An 18,786-nucleotide genomic window follows, 5' to 3' on the forward strand; every position below is an offset into this window, starting at 1 on the left:
AATACATGCTTGGCTTCACTTCACATTTTGTGGTCTGTTCTTTTTTGTTTGTTTATTTTTGAGCTTAATTAAAAACATAAGTGGTTTTATAAATGTGCTTAAATTACAGACACCCTGTTTCAGAATTAAAGACATACAAAAACCACAAACAAAGGGTTCTGCTTTCCAGATGTAAATCTATTATCCCTCTGAACAGCAGCAGAAGTGAAGATCCCACTTCATCCCTTCATTCTATATTTAGAAACCAGGTGCACTTCAAAATGAGGCCACTTAATCCCTTTTAAAATGCCAGAAGTCGAAATATCAAGGCTGTCTAAAAACTGATTTATCAGTGAGCTCCTGCCAGTGTGTTTTTGACAATTTACGCTTTAGAATCAATAGACACTTCTGATTTCTCATCAGAAAGACATTCATCTTTTTATGGCTTAAAGATCTAATATTAAAGGAAGACTTCACCTGCTTTATGTCTAAAAATAATGAACACAACGTTTACTCATCACTCAAAAAACAAGTGAATTACGATACTGAAAAAAATTTGATGGAATCTATTTATACATTTTCTTAATATTTTTATTCAACTGTTAAAATTGTTCTAACACTTCCTTTTAAAAATGCAGAATTTTCAATTGGATATTCACGGAAATAAACAGCTGTCATCTGAAATGATGGTAAAAGCACAAAGGATTCTGCATTGTATCTGAGTTAAAATTCCCACCTCTTTGTTTCTCGCACCTTGCAACACTGGAGATCTCAGTTGTATAGATGTTTAAATCAATGCCTGATCAATGACACTAATTATGTACTTAAAATTCCATCTGCATTTCTAAATTGTATTAGCTATGCATGTGTATTCTGCTCACACAAGATATTCAGTAATATATCTATTTTTTTACATTTGAGAAATTTTAAAAGAGATCATTTCAACTTATCACCAAAAAAAAAAATTATGATTAAATGGGGACAATATTTCTCTTACTGTATTAACCATCATTCTTGGCCCCCATTAAGCAAAACATGCTCTTTCAGTCTTCACAGTATTTTTTCTTTAAATTGAATACTGCAGTAAAATGCTAGCCTAGCATTTTACTAGCAAAGATGCAAATGAGCTTAAGATTTTCCTGGACATTTAGTTTCTTATAGCTATTCTTTTTATAATTGTTTTTCACAAATTAACAGGTAACGGACTCAAATTTCTGTTTTGGAATTCAAATCTTAAAATCTTGAAAATCCCCACTGAACTTTCAGGTTCATTATAATATTTTGAGAAGTAGTAATTAGTTTTGAAGACAAAAATTACCTGTCCCGAGACACACTTGTTAGTGTAGGCAACAATTTAATAATTTGGATTTTACTTTGAGTTTTTAGTTTGTTTTTTCCTTTAAACCTACTCCACCAAACAGGATTATTTAAGGTTCCATTTTTCTTTGCTTATCTTTCTATCCCAAAACAGTGGAAATCAGCCTTGTGACGATTTTGTGATATACACTCATAGCAATGTAGAATTACCATGAATTACAAAATATTTTTTTTTCTGTTCCTTTGCAGGTCATACTATTCAACAATGACTTCTGCGTGTTGTCATGCAAACGGTACAGGGAGTAATCCATGAGCGAGATATCCTGCAATCCACGCATGCTCCAGGCGGACAGCAACCTTAGCGCGAACCGATACACAGGTATCTGATAGCAGCTCCATTCCTGCTCAATCCTCTACTGAAGGATTAGAGACTAGCTCAGCCAGAAAGTATGATAAATTCATTACAAACACTCAGTTTCTGACCCCAAAGTGTTTGCAGATCTGACTTTTGCAAGGACTATCACTGCACACCTGCAATTCTGGCATGTTAAGACACTGGAGAATAAAACACCCAAACCCCCTTCCAGAAAAAGTCTGAACTGAGACATGTTCATCAATAAATAGGGTACCGTTTATTTTCTTTCCATACACAGTCACGATGAGATTAATGCACAACTGTATTTCAGTTCTCAAACAGAGACTGAAAGTCATATTAATACGTAGAATAAATGACTGTATAAAATGGAAAAGATTCTACCCCCCCCCCAAAAAAACAACCCCATAAACAACTCACAGGAAAACAACAAAAAATGCAATGTTCTTGTTCTTAAGAAAAACAAAACAGCACTAGTGCTGGTAGTCTACATAGGTTCACACATTGTATAAGGAACGATGATCTTTTATACAAGATACGGAAGACTGAGCAGTTTAATTTACTGATGACTTTTTAGTTTCATTTAAGATGTTTCATTAGCTATAATCTACAGCTACCAACGTAACACTAGGAAGAGACCACAACAACAGAAAGAACATTAAAGAAATTATTAAAATTCTAAAATCTTCATGACACTCTAATTTAGGTCCCTAATATTTAAAACTGGAAAAAACCTACAAAATCATACAAAGCAGCTGGCATGCCCAATTCATGGAAATTTGAAAATCGACAGGTAAAGGCTTTTTGGAGGATTCATAGGTTCATAAATTATCTAACTGTACAAAATTACTAATAGAAATATCTTAAATCCTGCAAATTATAAAAATACTATAATCTATTTTTTCTAAAATGCTGTTATTATATAAACTAAAATTTGTGTTAATAAACTTACAACAGAATTCTTTATTTTGATAAATAATAACAAAAGAAATTAAGAGGCAGGCAAAAAAGGTCTCTAAAAAAGGGTACTTCCAAAGAGACTTAAAAATATTTATAAAAATTTCTACTGACTTCATCCAAATCAGTTCTGCCCATTCCATCTCACTATCGATCATCACACCACAAAATTAAAAAAAAATAAAACCAAAACAAATTAAAAGTACATTAGCACTTCTATTTGTACATAACAATCCTGCTGATGTAGTTATTTGGCCTTTTTCTAGTGCTTTATGCCATTAGGAGGCGTTATGAAAACACTTCCCTTGAGAGCAAAGGAAATCATAACTACATCAGAATAATTTGTTACAACCTCTCTGTTATCAGTCAGGGTACTGCAACAGACAAATTTATTGAAGAACGATGGATAGACTTCATTGTTCACTGAAAATCTGAAGAAAATAGAGCAACAAGTATATATTTGGTTTATTTTATACTAAGTTTCATGACCTAGCACCAATTTCTGTCTAACTCCTTGAGATACCTAAAGATGTAGATTATCATGTAATATATAAATTTAACATAATTTAATAAAGATTATGACAAGATTTATATGAATTATCTGCCTTAATGACACTGAAGGAAATAGTGATTATGATATTCATTAGAATGACAGCATTTTGTAAAGCTTTGAGATTAGTCTAGGAATCCTGAGTTCTCCACTCAGGCAATCTATTATAGCACTAATACTGCAGTGTGAGCAGGACGATGAAAGGGAAAAAAATATGTCTTCTATGCCAGAAACTTGGTCTTTAAGAAGCTAAGGAAAACTATCATAAATGAGATGTCAAAAGAGAGATCCCTCGTACAGTATAGTCACAGAACTTTTTGTAGGAGTGTGGCAGGAGGAATGTTTTATATTTTTATAGCATTTGCCTTTAAAACTGAAAATTTCATAATTCTCTAAGAATTGGAATTTATGACACTCAGCCTTACTTTGCACTAGAGCTGAAATTAGTCATTATTACATGACATAGAAGATTTTTGTACTTTTTTAGTTTAGGAAATTTCCCAAAATCTAGTTTTATGCCATCTAGGAACTGGTGCTTTTTAGGTTTTTTCAGCAAAAAATATTTTAAGGTCCTTTACCCTTGGCCCAAACATGCAAGAAAAAAATTAAGAAAAATCAAATAATCACTTATGATCTATTTTTCCATCTCTCAAAATATTAAAGGAAGCATGACCTTAAATTCTTTGATACTGCAGAGCAATCCTGGGAGTCAAATTCTATTTTGACTCTCTAAAAAATATCATAATGATTCAAATTTTGGATAAAATTCAGCCTTTATCTAGGATTTTAAAAGTATCTTTTTAAAACCCAGAAAAACAAAATGGCTATATCCAGATTTCTAATTTTTTTATTTTATTAACTTTAACAAAAAAGATAGTAGACATGGGTTGTAGCAAACTTTATTTTTGAAGTAAATTTTTATTTGATCCTGTTCTCAAGCCAGTTCAAGGTTGCTTGTAAGAGTATTTGAATATTGTAGTTCAACATAATTTTTTTTCAAAACTATTGTGCATATTTTTTCTATCCTCATACCTATATTTCAGGTAGCAAAAGAGTCCCAAACAATTTCAACAATGAACTACAGTTATTACCTTTTTTTTTTTACTTCTTCTGTGCATTTCACCATGGATTTTGCTATTCCAATGATGAAACACATGAAATAGCTGATTGAAACCTTTTGCTATGCTTTGTTATGCTTGAGTTAATTTTTTGACAAGGCTGGAATTAGGTTTCTTGAAATAACTGTACAAATATTCCTAACTCCTCATAAATGTTCATGAAAACACGATGGGCTGTAAATATTGAAAATATTAGTGAATCTTTGATCCTATTTACTCACTCTGCTTGAGTAATTTAAAATTTAGTTCCTTCTTTCCTTTCTTCTTCCACTTTGTTTCTCACCCCCACATCCTTTTCCAATATCAGAATCACACCATATACATATGAACAGAAGATACAGCAAAACAAAAGCAGCATAAATTCAAATTTTGACATTAATGCAAAAATAGTGCTTCAAATTCTACTTTTATTAAGGCTGATGTACTCCTGAAAATTTCTTAAAATTGTGTACATGCAACACATGCGCATGCAACCCCATTTGCAACTTTCCTATGTGCCCATATGATTCTTTCAGTTGTCTAATACACCTATCATAAATATTTTCTGCAGAAAAAGTGAAGCTGTAAAATGGTATTAAAACAATTTCGTAATTAATATGCTGAGAAATACATGGTATTGTTCTCACTGAAATAGATAATTATTGTAATAACTACAGGAAAGAAACCAAACAAACAAAACCAAATTGATTTCTTCCTTGGAAACTGCACGGTCCTGGACTTTCACTGGACAGCAGCACATCATTTGGTCCTTTATGCAGAAATCACTGTAGAAGTGCTTATTTTTTTTGGTTTAAAAGCAACAGATTGAGATGGTTACATATGCCTTTTTCCTAACATGCACACATACATTAAATGCAGGCAAGTCATAAAAATGTCATATGATGTTAGATGGTTCAACTTAGATTTGCTCTTAGTTTATAAAAACCTAATGATTGCCACCAGACTCAATCTTTTTGTGTTCAAGTTTCCTTTCCTTTCCTTATCCCTTGTACTAAAGCAAAATATCAGTTCTGATGTATTTTATTTGCATACTACTGAAATGGAGGAGGTAAGCTTTTTCCTAATTATCCTTTGGTGACATAAAATCTTAGCTACAATTAAGTTTTTTAATTTGTCTGCCATTTTATTTTAATTGTTAGCATTACATTATGAAGGTTAAATTGCTTCTTATAAAAAATGATGAAAATAGACCTTATTGTGTAAGAAATGTTTTTTTAACTATTGACTTGATGTTTTCTTTAACTACTGATTGCTAGAATTGATTTACTCCTTTTGACCTACTTAGTGTGAGTTCTCAAAAAGTGATTTAAGTATACTGTTTTATAAAAAGAAAAATAAATATGGAATTTACAGTACCATACTGAATAAAGTATCCTTTAAATATTCTTTATACAAAAAAGAATACAATAAAGTATAGGATATTCAGGTCAATGGTAAGGTAAAGGTAATGAAAAAGACAAAGAAGTCCATATATACACCAGAGGAAAAAAAAATACATTTGGTAGCTCTTAAGGCATTCCAAATTTCAGGCTGCTTTAGAAAACCTGGCAGGGTAAGCTGACAGCATAATTAAAATACATGGATTTATTCCTACTTCAGGGAAAGAGAAATCTGTAAGCCAGTTTTTTTGGCTACTTAACAACTTTTATATTCAATTTTCTTCTGCCATATTTTGATCAATTAATTGTGTGCGAATGTGGGGCACGACAATCACAGCCAAATCCTTACCCAGCTTATTCAGCTGTCCAAACATTAAGGCTATTCCAATGGTTATGTTCACTCTTCTAGAACAACTGTCTTCTGAATTTTTTTCTTGCAAGGTTTCAGAAGTTCATTAATTCAAAAGAAGGCCTGTGCTCTTGGGTATAAAGGCTCATGGTATGGTGATTCGTAGTGCAATTAATGTGACTTTTCCAAGGGTATTGGAATGGTGAATTAGAGAGTGTGTGCAACCAGCTTGTTAGCCTACTGCAGACAAATCAGAAAATGCTGAGCTCAACTATGACACAACCTTCTCTCCATGTTGTAAAGGGCTCTTTCACGGATCATGGTTGGAAGACAACACATCAAGAATTTTGAAATAGAGCAAACCCTCTGTAGTGCCACACTTCAACTGACCACTCCTTATGTAAACTATTGGCAATGAGTGACAGAAACATATCCTTGACAGTCCTGGTTAGGTATTGGTATTTAAATTCCTATCATTATCCCAGGCATGTCTGAATGCTGGCTGCTTTTTCCCTTCTTTCGGGATGTCACATTTCATCCTATAAAGAAGTGCACTTTACCTTTGCTCTTTTTCCCTTTTTGTTTCATTTACTCTCTTATGGATAGATATGTGAAAAGAGATCACCTCCCCTGAACATTTTTGATATCACCTATTCCCACTAGCAAAGGCAAAGAGCCTAGAATTTCAACCAGACCTTCAGGATCCAGAATTTTACAATATACAGTTCAGTGATAAAGTATAAAGCTATACAGAAAATAACTTATTTTTTTCTGTTTGCTTATGCACAAGCTTGTTTGGATTTTTTGTTTCGGTTAAGTTTTTTTGTTGTTGTTATTGTCTGGGAGGGTGGGTTGTTGTTTTTTTGTTTTTTGGTTTTTTTTGCTAGAGAAGAAGCTAAGGAGAATTGCTAATTTAGTTCCATTCCCAAATTAATCTCAGTCACAGCTTTGTAGGATACAGTTCCTATTTGATAAGTATGACATCTGCTCTTTCCTCTAAATACTTTATAACTCACCTTGTTAAAGTGTTTATTTCACTAGTTATATTGATTACCATATCTCTTCCTAATTGCTTTGCCATAATTATTCACTATTTCACCAATCTTCATGTCTATATGCATTTCATCATAAATGATTTGTGCTTCCTTCCATATAATCAACAAAAGTATTGAACAAAGTTGGCCCAAGAGTTTCCTTTGAACTTCTGTGAAAACATGTTTATATAGTAATGAAAAATGCATTATTAGATCCACCAGCTAGACCTCAATACATTTAACTTGGGCCGCATTGATATGGTGCTATAATTTAAAATTAAAAATTCATACATTAGGTTAAAATTCAAACTCTTCTTATATTAAATCCCTTTATTTTATGTCTGCTAACCTCAAATAATTAAATCAAGGATTTATAAAATTTATTTTTCCATTAAAAATATTCAACTGCTATTAGCGCTTGGGTTTTTTTTTTTCCTTAGCTCTTGTTACTTAATTTTTCTATCTAATTTTCCATTATTGCAAGCAAAGCTGATGTCAGAATAACTACTTTAGCAGTTAGCAGGAGTATTCATTAACTGTGCTTGAGTATTGAGTATCTGAAAACTTTAGGGAATCATTGAACTACTAATAATTAAAACTCTGAAGAATATTTAATGAGTTATTCCTGGATCTTATCACTTTCCCTAACTGCTAATGGACTGGAAATTTTTGTTGTTATCAAGGAGTTCAGCTACATTATCTTTTTGCTTTACAGAGAAAAAGCTGAAACATATTCTCAGTTAGCTGTTTTACTAATCATTCTCTGCTGTTATCGTTTTTACTGTATCTTCACATGATGTACATCTTGTACTTTTATTTTTTAGGTCATAGTTTTCTTTCCTCAATCCCTTTAACTTTTCCTATTGATTTTCTACACTAGGTAAACATAAATCTCTGAGGTAAAGAACTATTATTTCAGTGCAATTTCCCACATTTCTAATAAATTTCCTGCTACTTTTTAAATTTCCATTGCTAACCAAAACAGTGTAGATGTATATGAATATTTAGTTTATTTCTTTATTGATGAAGGGCAACATTTTGACTGCTGTGTAATCTGTGTAAAAATACTCAGCTTTTTTCTGTCTAAAATGCATTCAATTTTCCCTGACTTTGGCATTTTAAGAACCAAACATATTATAATATGTGGTCTTGGAACCACAATCTGCTTGTTGTGAATGAATGTTAGGAGGTCACAATCATTCCCAACCATTAACTTTGGCTAAAAAAAATGATTTGTTCGTATTCAAATAAGAGAATTATCTATATTAAAGGCAAACCCACCTTATCACACAGTTTCTTTCCACACTCTAATGATGTGTTCATTGCTTCCATAAAACCATTGACAGCATATGTCAGATTTTCCTAAAAACCAATTTGTTTTTTCCAGTCTCTATGGTTTGGCAGCCATTTCTTGTGTGGATAAAAGTTTTTGTTTATAGCCATGTATGTATAATGACTAGCTTTGTTCCATCCAACTAAAACTTTCACGTACATGAACCTACAAATATAATTAGGTTTTGCATGGGAAATTCACAGAAAAGAGTTAAAAACAAATTCACTGTAGAAAATGTCTTCCTGGTTCCATAGCAAGTACTGAGTCTCTACTCTCACTGAAAAATAAAGACTAAGATATAAGTTAAAACTAATTTAATTAAGATTAATTTACTGAAGACTGAAGAAATTTTCATCTCACCTCATCTACACTGTTCCATAAAATTACATCTGAATGAACCAAAAGGCATCTAGCCAAACAATCTGGTCATATTATTAAACAATGACAAATGCATAAGACATTCAAACCTCTACTCTGTTGAACACCGTGAACCTGAGGTACACAGAATGAGAAGGTAGACAGTCACAATCTTCTAATTAGGCTACCTGCTGTTTTGTATCTACATGAGTTCAAATGATACAGATGTAAGGTTATAAGCATTTTTAATGTGTGCATACAGTACAGGGCAAAGAACAGGAAATTATACATCTAAAAATGTGTTTTAAAATGGCACAAACAACTTGGTAGCATATAAAGAGCGCCAAATGGAAAAAGCTTTCAAACATACATTTTTAGGGGAGATCAATATGAAGATGCAAACTCTGATGATAATACACGTGTTATTTAAAATTCTAAGAGCATATGTTACTTCAGACTAAGGCAAGCCTTTTCAGGATATATAATTTCCATTGTTATCACAACTTCCTTCAAAACTGAAGCTCATGCTTATCAAATCTGCATACTAGGTTAATAAAATAGATTGGGATATTCCTTCTTCACTGTAGTGTTTCTATCTATCTGATATAGCAAATATTCCAGTAAATCATGGAGGTTCAATGACAGAAATTATTTTGGCAGGACAAAATATTCTTAGGATATATTTTATATACTTCTCAATTAAATAAATTAATGTGAGATATAACAATGCACTACATGAGGGAAATTGGAGGTAATTGAATGTCTCTGAGGAACTACCACTAATACTGTGGCTGAATTGTTAAGACTATATTCTGACCTAAGACACAATATTTCAGTGAAGTTTCCTAGGACTCCACTTTTGAAACAGTTTATTCATCTGATTTGTCATCGGTAATAATTAAACAGAAGTCAGTATCCATAGTTGTTGCCTCTGCAATAAGCCCACAGAGCAACTCCAGCCACTGAGTGCTCATGTTGTCAGACAGCTTACTGTAGGGTGGGAAGTTGAGATTTGTAACTTCCTTGAGCTGAGACTACACTGTTGTTCATGGCTGATGTACAAAGACTGGACAAAAATTATTTGAAACAGTAACATATGCTCTTGAATATCTAAACTGTTTTCATTTCAACCCAGAATTAACAACTGACCAATAAAATTCACTCACCCTCTCTTCGATTAAGCCTTGCAAATCCCGGGCTGTGACTGCTAGATAGCTCTGATGAGCTACTGAACGATGACTGAGGCAAAGAAGACACCAACTGATCATCACAATTATCTGCCAATGAAAGATATCACATTCAGGTTAATCAGTCAGACACCACTTAACTGTTAACAGAACTGTGGAACTGTAACAAAATCAACTCTGCATCTGAGAGCAGCATATCTCTAAATATTTCCTCTTGCTGTGTTATGTGTAAAAGCATCAGTACTGAAGCACAGGTTTTGGGTTTTTTACAGACGATAATTTATCATGTTCCTTAACCAGCTGTTTTCATCGACTTCTAACTTAACTTCTGAGATCATACCAAGAAATGGCTCACAGCTCACTCACCATGATTTGCATGAATAGTAAGCGACACATTCAACTCTCTGTTGCAGCACCAAGCTACAACCTCCCTACACGCTTTTTATTTACTTTTGACTGATGCCAGCACAGGTCTTTGCAATCACTTTTAATGTGTAATCACACTTAATACAGCTGTTTCTAAAAAAAAAAAATCATTATAAAGCCCAGCAAACTGAACAAAATGAAATTAAAAAGTAATCTCATCCCTTTTAAGGACAGTAAACATGAAAAAATACAATTTTTTTTTTTTTGCTTTGCAAATGTGTTTGAAACAGACACAGCAAAATAATCATTAGCTCACAAATATTAGTATGCAAGCCCTAACATCATACAGAATAAAACCTGAGCATTTCAGAAAAAGACTTAACTGCAGCTCACAATCAATTGCACAGAAACAAGCAAACACTAATCAATACTCTAGCTTTAAATGCCTCTCCAGCTGAATTACTGTATATGATAAGTGTTCATTCTCCATTTAAATTTGAAATGTATCAATTGAGAATTGATATCTGATCTTGTTTAACTGAAAGAAAATTAACTTTAAAAAATTCAAAGAAGTGCAGTAAGTCTTTCCCCAACTGTACTGAGGCTGGCATCCATTCTTTAGAGAAAGAGGAAATTATGTCAACTTTTAGTCTTATGAAGTGTTTTTTTTCAGGACAGTCACATTCTTTGGATGCAACTAGTAACTGACAAATCATAGGTGAATTCTTCTTCCAACGCTTCCATTTGTCTACCAGGTTTCACTGTCAAAATCCATAAATATTAATGAATATAAAATCTTTTCCTTAATTAATAATTAAGTGTTTCTGCTAAGTAATTATAGATATTTCTAATTAGCAGCAAGACTTTTATATGAATGTCTTAAGGGGATTTTTTGATTGCATTCAATATTTTTTTTATGTTGTTTAATTTAGTTCTTTGAGGAAAGCTCTGTCTAAAGGAAAGACCTAGCACCAGCCTTGACTATTAGAGTAAGAAGTTCTCTCCTGAATCCCATAAATACTATCCATTCACACACTAGGTTTTATTAATTGCTCTTGACAAAGTCACATATGCCATATTCTACCAAATTCAGAATACTTCACTCATTAAAAAAAAGAAACAAAATTATTATTACTTTCATAAATTTATTTCTTTGTCTAGGTTTACACAATAAAAAGGGCAAAATTTTATAACTACTCACTAGTATCTAACCGCAAACTCATTTTTTTCACTTCATTATCCACATATTAGATTTACAGTGGTGAAAGTTGTTCTACTTGAAACAAATTGTCCAACTGGCAAGCACAAAAAAGAAAGAAAATGAAGGTCTTACAAGTAAATGCACTGCACTGGTAGGACTTAGAAAAGGATCTCATTAGCGAAAGATTTCTTTATAGCACAGAAAATAGAAAGAACTTATTAGTCATAAATTGCATTAGAAAGAGAAGAATATGATGATGCTGTGTTTCACACAGAGAGCTACTTACACTGCTGATGCAATGTAACACTTCAAGTGTCACTGATCCTTTCTCTACTCTCAAAGTCTACATTTTAAGTCTAGAAACCAAGATGAATATTAAGAGAAGTAAAAAAAAAAAGCCATTTTTTACTCAAATCTATCTGCATGATATACAATCACGGAGCCACAGAACCACAGAAGAGTTTGAGTTGGAAAGGACTTTGAAAGGTCATCTAGTCCAATCCCCTGCCATAAGCTGAGACACCTGCACTAGATCAGACTGCCCAGAGCCCCATCCAACCTGATCTTCAATGTTTCTGGGTGTGCAGCCTCTCTGGGCAAACAGCTCTAGTGTTTTACCATCCCACCATAAAAAATTTCTTCCTTGTAACTCATCTAAATCTACCCTCTTTTGGTTCAAAACCATTACCCTGTGTTCTATTGCTACTTTCTTAATTAAATATTGAAAAGGCCACCATTAAGTACTCATAAGGTCTCTGTGGAGGCTTATCTTCTCCAGGCTGAACAATCCCAACTCTCTCAGCCTTTCCTTATATAAGTGGTTCTTTTCCATCCCTCTGAACATTTTTTCAGCCCTCATTAGGACTTGCTCCACAGGTTCATGTCTTCCTTGTGCTGATAATTGCAGAGCTACTTGCAGCAGAATGTCTCATCTCTCTAAAATGCCTCATATTTTAAATGTTGATCTCCTGGCGAGAGGTGGCATGTGTTATGAAATGAATCATCAGGAATGAGAGTATGCCATTAATACATAGAAGCACTAGTAGATAAACAACAGCAGGCACACTACTTTTAAATCACCCCTGGGTATAAGTCTTCACAAATTTCAATTCAAAATAATAATAAAAAAAGGTACATTTCCGCTGGATGGATGATACATCTGTCTTTGTAATGTTAGCTTCTGCCAAATACATTTTTCACCTTTTTTCTTTTTAATGTACGTGTTGGAAAGGAATCAATGGTACTGAATTATTCTACCCAGATGGTCTAATACATGTGTATTTGTGAAACACACATATTGCTTTGAGATATTCCCAGAAGAATTCTATAAGCACTTAGCATTTATCATATAATAGTTTATTTCAAACTTGATTTATAATAGAAAGGCACATAAAATTTTGAATATTAAAAAAAGGTATTATCCAAAATCCAACAGTCCACGATAAGGCTTTTAGCCTTTGCACAATATGAGAAATGAACAATGTCTCACAAATAGATATATCCTGAATAATTATACAATTTTTTTAACAGCCACTATCCTTTCTTTCAGGAAAATGACTTCATATGAACTTCTATTTTATTGCTTAGCACATGTACTTTAGAACATATTTTTGTGCAATTTAACTCAAAATTTAGTATGAATTACAGAGTGGAATCAAAACACTTTGTAGAAATTGTCAAGAACCAGATGGTCAGTATCAACCTGCTTCTCAATGTAAATAAAAACAAATTATAGTCTCTACTGAGTGACAATTCTGTACTCTCACTTACACTGGAAGGCGTTCCACGAGATGGAAACACTGTTTGAATTCAGTGCTTTCTCACTACTACTTCATTCATCTCGGATAGTCTTCCACTGTACAACAGAACACACTGAACAGCTGAAGGGAATGTAAGGCCTTCTAGTGATATTTCATTCACACACCTTCTCTAGGCTAAAGGAACACTTAAGTAGTCTATTCTAACATCAGATTTAAACAAGGAGTTTTAGTTAAAAGTTATCCATCCTATAGCATTTATCACATTTTTGTGATAAAAATATATAAACAATACATAAGGATACCAAAAACATAAAGAAACCCTAGATTTCTGTAATATGCACAGAAATCTGCTAACAAATATGGTTTTGTGAAAGAAAAAAAAATACAGAAAAAAAAATACAAACAAAATACCTAATATCTGTTATTCAGGAAAAGTTATTCAAATTATATAAGGCATGCCTTTCCATATCCTGTAATTACAGTGTGATTTTAATAAAATTTATAAAGCAACTGAAGCATTTTAAAGGAATAAACTCTTAAGTGATGAATGAAGTACGCCAGTACTTATTTATCCTTCAGCATCAAAGAGCTATCCCATTATACATACCCAGAGTAAACCAAGAAATTTTTAATACACAGATACTATAAATTACATAGATCATGCCATACTAACTACAACAAAGGATTTCAAATAGGATATCATTCTATAATAATAACAGTTATAATAACAAAAGTAACAGCTGTCATGACTATGTTCATAACATTACGGTTGATCAAATAAATTTTTTTTCTTCCACCAAAGCAGCTGCTTGCTGAAATAAAAATAGTATTTAAAATAGCAGAATACTGGGACAATCTGAGATTATTTATTCAGAATACATAGGTGTATATTTTAATTTGAATGTAGTGAAAAAAACCCTGATTTCATTTACAGGCATAAACAACCTTTTTTCTGTGAAAACTTCAGGAATATATGGTACTGATTTCATTTAGAATGGAACATTTCTTTATCTGAATTATCAGCTTGGTCCACAATAAAGACTAACAGATTTTAATCCTTTTCAATTTGAGTGCAAATTTACTCCAAATAACCAAATGTCAAAAAATATATAGTGCCTAGCTACTACAAGGTGATATGAAAAATTATATTCTGTTCCTAATTATCTAAAAAGCACATGCATTACATAGACACATTGACTTTACTCATCATATATCTTAAGTCAAACTAAAGCATCCCAATCCAAGAGCCTACACAAATTAACATACTATAATTTCACTTATTTAACTTTTTTAAATGAAATTCTTTTCAGCTATTGTATTGTTGCATACATTTTTTTTTCTTAAAATTCAATTTGCACCAAACTCCCTCAGCCAACCAGAGCTACCAATTCCTTAATTATATCTTAAACTTCTCATAAGGCAGGACAGAAGTAGCATAGAAGGAAAAAAAGATTATGATCTTTGACTTCCCTAGACACCTATCAAGTTCTTTGGTTTTATGAAGGACTCAAAGAAAATACTGAGTACCTAAAGAGCAAAGCAAAATTTTGACATGAAATAAACAAACGAAAAATTGTTCCAGTAAACCATGTGAAAACAAAATATGAGTTAAAAAAAATCAAAGTTTTGCCATCTTTTCTCAAGCAGTGAAAATGAAATGCCTAATCATCAGATAAGTAGAATAGCTAAAAACAACTAGAAAGGCAGCCAGAGTGGAACAGGATAGAAAAGGCAATAGCTCTGGGAGTCTCTCAGAAGTGTAATAATGTTCATCTTTCCCATGCAGGTAAGCCCTAAGAAGGATCAACTATGCTATGAAATTTTAATAAATTAATATCTATGATGAAAAACCTCATGAAAAGGAATAAGGTTCACAAAAATAAAAGACATGTCATACTCTAGCAATAAGACTAGCGCTTGCTAAAACTTAAAAAATAGTGCCACAAAACCTACCCTCCAACAGGTATTTAATGAATCTTTGGTTCCGTCATGTGCACTTCAAAGTTTCTTTTCCCAACATTGTGAAAACCAAATATTCTCTCAGTTGTCTACTCTTTTCAACAAAAGAGACCTTATTTTCTGTGGGACTGAGCACCTATGTCATTTTACCTAACAGAATTTTTAAATACGTTAATTGTGGTAATTTAGTCTGTGGTCAGTGTGGAGACTTGTAACTAGTTTCAAAAGATTCATTGAATTTAATGAGATTCCTGTGACATAGATAAAAAGAGATTTCCCCCTCTCCTTGTTTTCCTGAGTAGTATTGACCATTTTGCTGGTCCCAGTCTTAATAAGATCTTAATCAGTAAGAGAAATGAGGAGAAGTCGACAGATTTACAGACCACTAGACCTTCACACTTTCTGGCCTTCTGCCTACACAATATGCAGTGTCACTTAGGATGAACCCGGCCTGTCATCACTGCTGCTGCCACATGCTTATGCTTGCATTTGCTTCCTGGACAGGGATAAATTATCCTTGTTCAGAGAGCCTAAGAACTTCTTTATCCTAGGCCTATTGCTGGCTATTTGAAACTAGAAATTTAAAAGCAACTCACTAGGAAAGCTACACTGTTTCATTCATGCCTCTTGATGGCCACCAGGGTTTTCCTTTCTTCAGTTCAGTTTCTGGAACATGTTACCCATTTCCACATAATTATGTTTCAACTGCATGTAGTAGCCAAGTAAGTTCATAATGCCTTACTTCACTGAGGTTTTCTGCTGTTTACTTCTTTGAAAGATGTTAACTTTTCAAGCTGAAATTTTACTAGTGACTAACTCAGGCTGATTTTTTAAATTTATATTTTATTTAAACACAAGTTTTCATTAACAGATTTCACTTATTTCTTGGAGGCAGTGGAGGGAGAAAGCAGCGAGCTGATTGCCCAAGATAAAAAAAGAAGGTTTTAGGATTTTGAAATAATTGCTCTGCAATGTAAAGACTTTACAGTCTTCACAGGAGATAACCTGTATGGCAGGGCTGATGACGTTCTTCAACTTGAAACAAAGTCTCCCAGTTTTTCGATAAAGTTTTTATCTTTTCCAGATAGCATTTAACACAAATTCAGCACAGAATTCTGACACTTAGCAGTCAATTGTTCTTCTTATATTCATATCAGGCATGTGATTTTTACCTTCACAAAATACATGAAATGCTATATTTCCTTCCTTTCAAGGAGCCATCTCTTTTTCACAATTGCAGCTATTTCATGCCAACAAGAAATCAAGAACAGCCAGTGAGTACAAAATGCCAAATTTCCTCTGTGTTCACAGACAACCTTGTTCTCCAGGGACATGAAAGAATTTTCGTGACTGAACACGGTGAACTTAAAAAGACAAATCAGAAGGAATAACATAAACACTGCAGTTATATAGATCAGAATTCAATTATACAGGAATGGAAGGGATACAAAAAAAATATTTCCCTACAGATATTTCTGAAGATTTACACCTTGCAATATATCTTCAATTGTTGGTATGGTTGTTATATTATGTTTTCCTTAGGTTTTTATTTGTTTATTTTTACTTTTTTGTTTTTATTTGATTGAATGATAATTTTGTCCCATGTAGTAGGGAAAGGGAGCATGAAAATCACAAAGAATTATGAGCATCCATATGCAAGAGAAATAAAGGACTTCCTTGAAACCAGCCACGAGTCAGAAATTCTACTATTAACAGACATTAAAGAAACATTAATAACAATTGAATTAACTCACTCCTGATTCTCTTGGTCTTTTCCAGAAACCAGACAATGATTCAATGCAAGGCAAGTACTGCCACTAAAACTCTTAATTTGAAACCAGAAACAATAATTTCCAAGATTACTAGATAAAGACTGTATTTTTAATCGATTCCAATTACATTTTTAATCTGTGAATTCAGTGGTGAAAGGGTATATGATTCAATAAAACATTAGACTAGGACAAATTAGAGGTGATGGGAGAAATGGGTGACTTCTAGTTAGGATCTTCTTATTCAATTTAAAGAAGTAAGACAAAATTTATTAATTAAGCAAATATGTTTTGGTAACAGTTTTAGATCAACTTCTCCAGGATGTATTCTGCAGTGAATCAAGTACGACTTCTAATAGATGGGCAAGTTTTGTGTCTTTTAACTTGAAGGCCTATGTCTTCTCAAAAAAGAGTCAGAATGGCAAAATCATGATAAACACATTCCAAAACATCATAATATCACAGTTTTGTGGGTTCCTATGGACCTTATTTGGTGGTATAAACTCAAAATAACATTTAATTAATATTTCTATTACTGAAATATCTTGCATTTTTATTGTGTTTTGGTAGAGATCTTCGTAACATGAACTACAGATTGAAAAAAGCTTTTCATACAAAAAGGTAGTAATATATTAAATGTTAGTAAGTATGATCTTGTGGGTACATAAGTTAATTCAGTAAGTCCATTTTTTTTTCCTGGGAAAAGCTATGAAGGACTAATAATGTATTTTATAATGTCAGTTGGAAATTTCTCAAGCATGCATGGTAGAAAAAAGATGAGGATTTTAGAGAGAATGACAACTGATACTGTAACATATCATATATTGTAATGGAGTTGAAAAAAATACAATTTAGAATTAAAATATTTCATCTTGATCAAAAGCACATAAAATTTACCATTAGCATTCATTTGATGAATGGCATTCCCATGTCATCATGCCATATATGAAAACTAATTTTATAGCACCATGAATGTTCATTCTCATGAAGTATGTCTTTTACTTTCTCACTGGATGATTAAATTTTCCTCATCTTAGTGCTATGTCATAATGTTTTTTAAATTTGGAATATTTTATTAGAAGTTAATTCTTTTCATGCAGAATAACATAATCAGATGAAAAATATACATGTTTCTCAAGATCAATAAAAGCCTCTTTACCACAAAAGAGGATATTTTATACACCCTGTTAAAAGAAGTACATAGAAATAATTTGTCTTTTTCCTAAACCAGCAGATGCAGAGAGATTAAACACAAAGGCAGGAAAGAACTGTTTGTCTGTTTCAATAAAAGCTTTGACTGTGATTTATTTACATCAAACTTTGCTCAAAGGTAGAGGGTTTCACTTAGATTACACTTCACCCAAGCAACAAATTTCCCATTCTTAAAAATAAAAAGAACAGTTCCACCAATTAAAAAAAATAATAATAATAAAAGATAAGATTTCACAGGGAAACATCAACAAAAGTCAATGCCTAAAAAAAAATCCAACCCCCCCCCCCGCCATTTAATGCATGACTCTAGCAACAGAACAGGCTCCTCATGATCACTTCCAAAGGCATGGGCTAGTTCTGCTTTGCTTGAAAGTATCCAAAAAGCAATGAAACTGAAGAGGCCCCAGTGTTGAGGGCAGTATAGAAAAAAATCCTTGTTATAGCACTGTAGGAAAAAATGGAAAAAAATGTATGCACTTATTCATTTCAGGATTAAAAGAGTCAATATGAAATTGATTCTTCTTACAGACTATAAAATTGTCCCAATAATTCATACTTACACACACTGTGTAACAGTATTTTACAG

At 32.7% G+C, this 18,786-nt stretch overlaps 1 protein-coding gene across 1 annotated transcript in view; it reads right to left on the reverse strand.

Moving 5' to 3' along the window:
- The window catches only part of CNTNAP4 (contactin associated protein family member 4), a 200,466-nt gene that overhangs the window by 143,110 nt on the left and 38,570 nt on the right, over positions 1 to 18,786 (reverse strand). Inside the window, exon 2 of the mRNA XM_063423036.1 lies at positions 9,913 to 10,023. Coding sequence (XP_063279106.1) covers positions 9,913 to 10,023 — 111 coding nt within the window. The remainder of the gene's footprint in view (positions 1 to 9,912; positions 10,024 to 18,786) is intronic.

This window comes from Prinia subflava, chromosome Z (assembly GCF_021018805.1).
Source record: "Prinia subflava isolate CZ2003 ecotype Zambia chromosome Z, Cam_Psub_1.2, whole genome shotgun sequence".
NCBI classification, from domain to species: domain Eukaryota; kingdom Metazoa; phylum Chordata; class Aves; order Passeriformes; family Cisticolidae; genus Prinia; species Prinia subflava.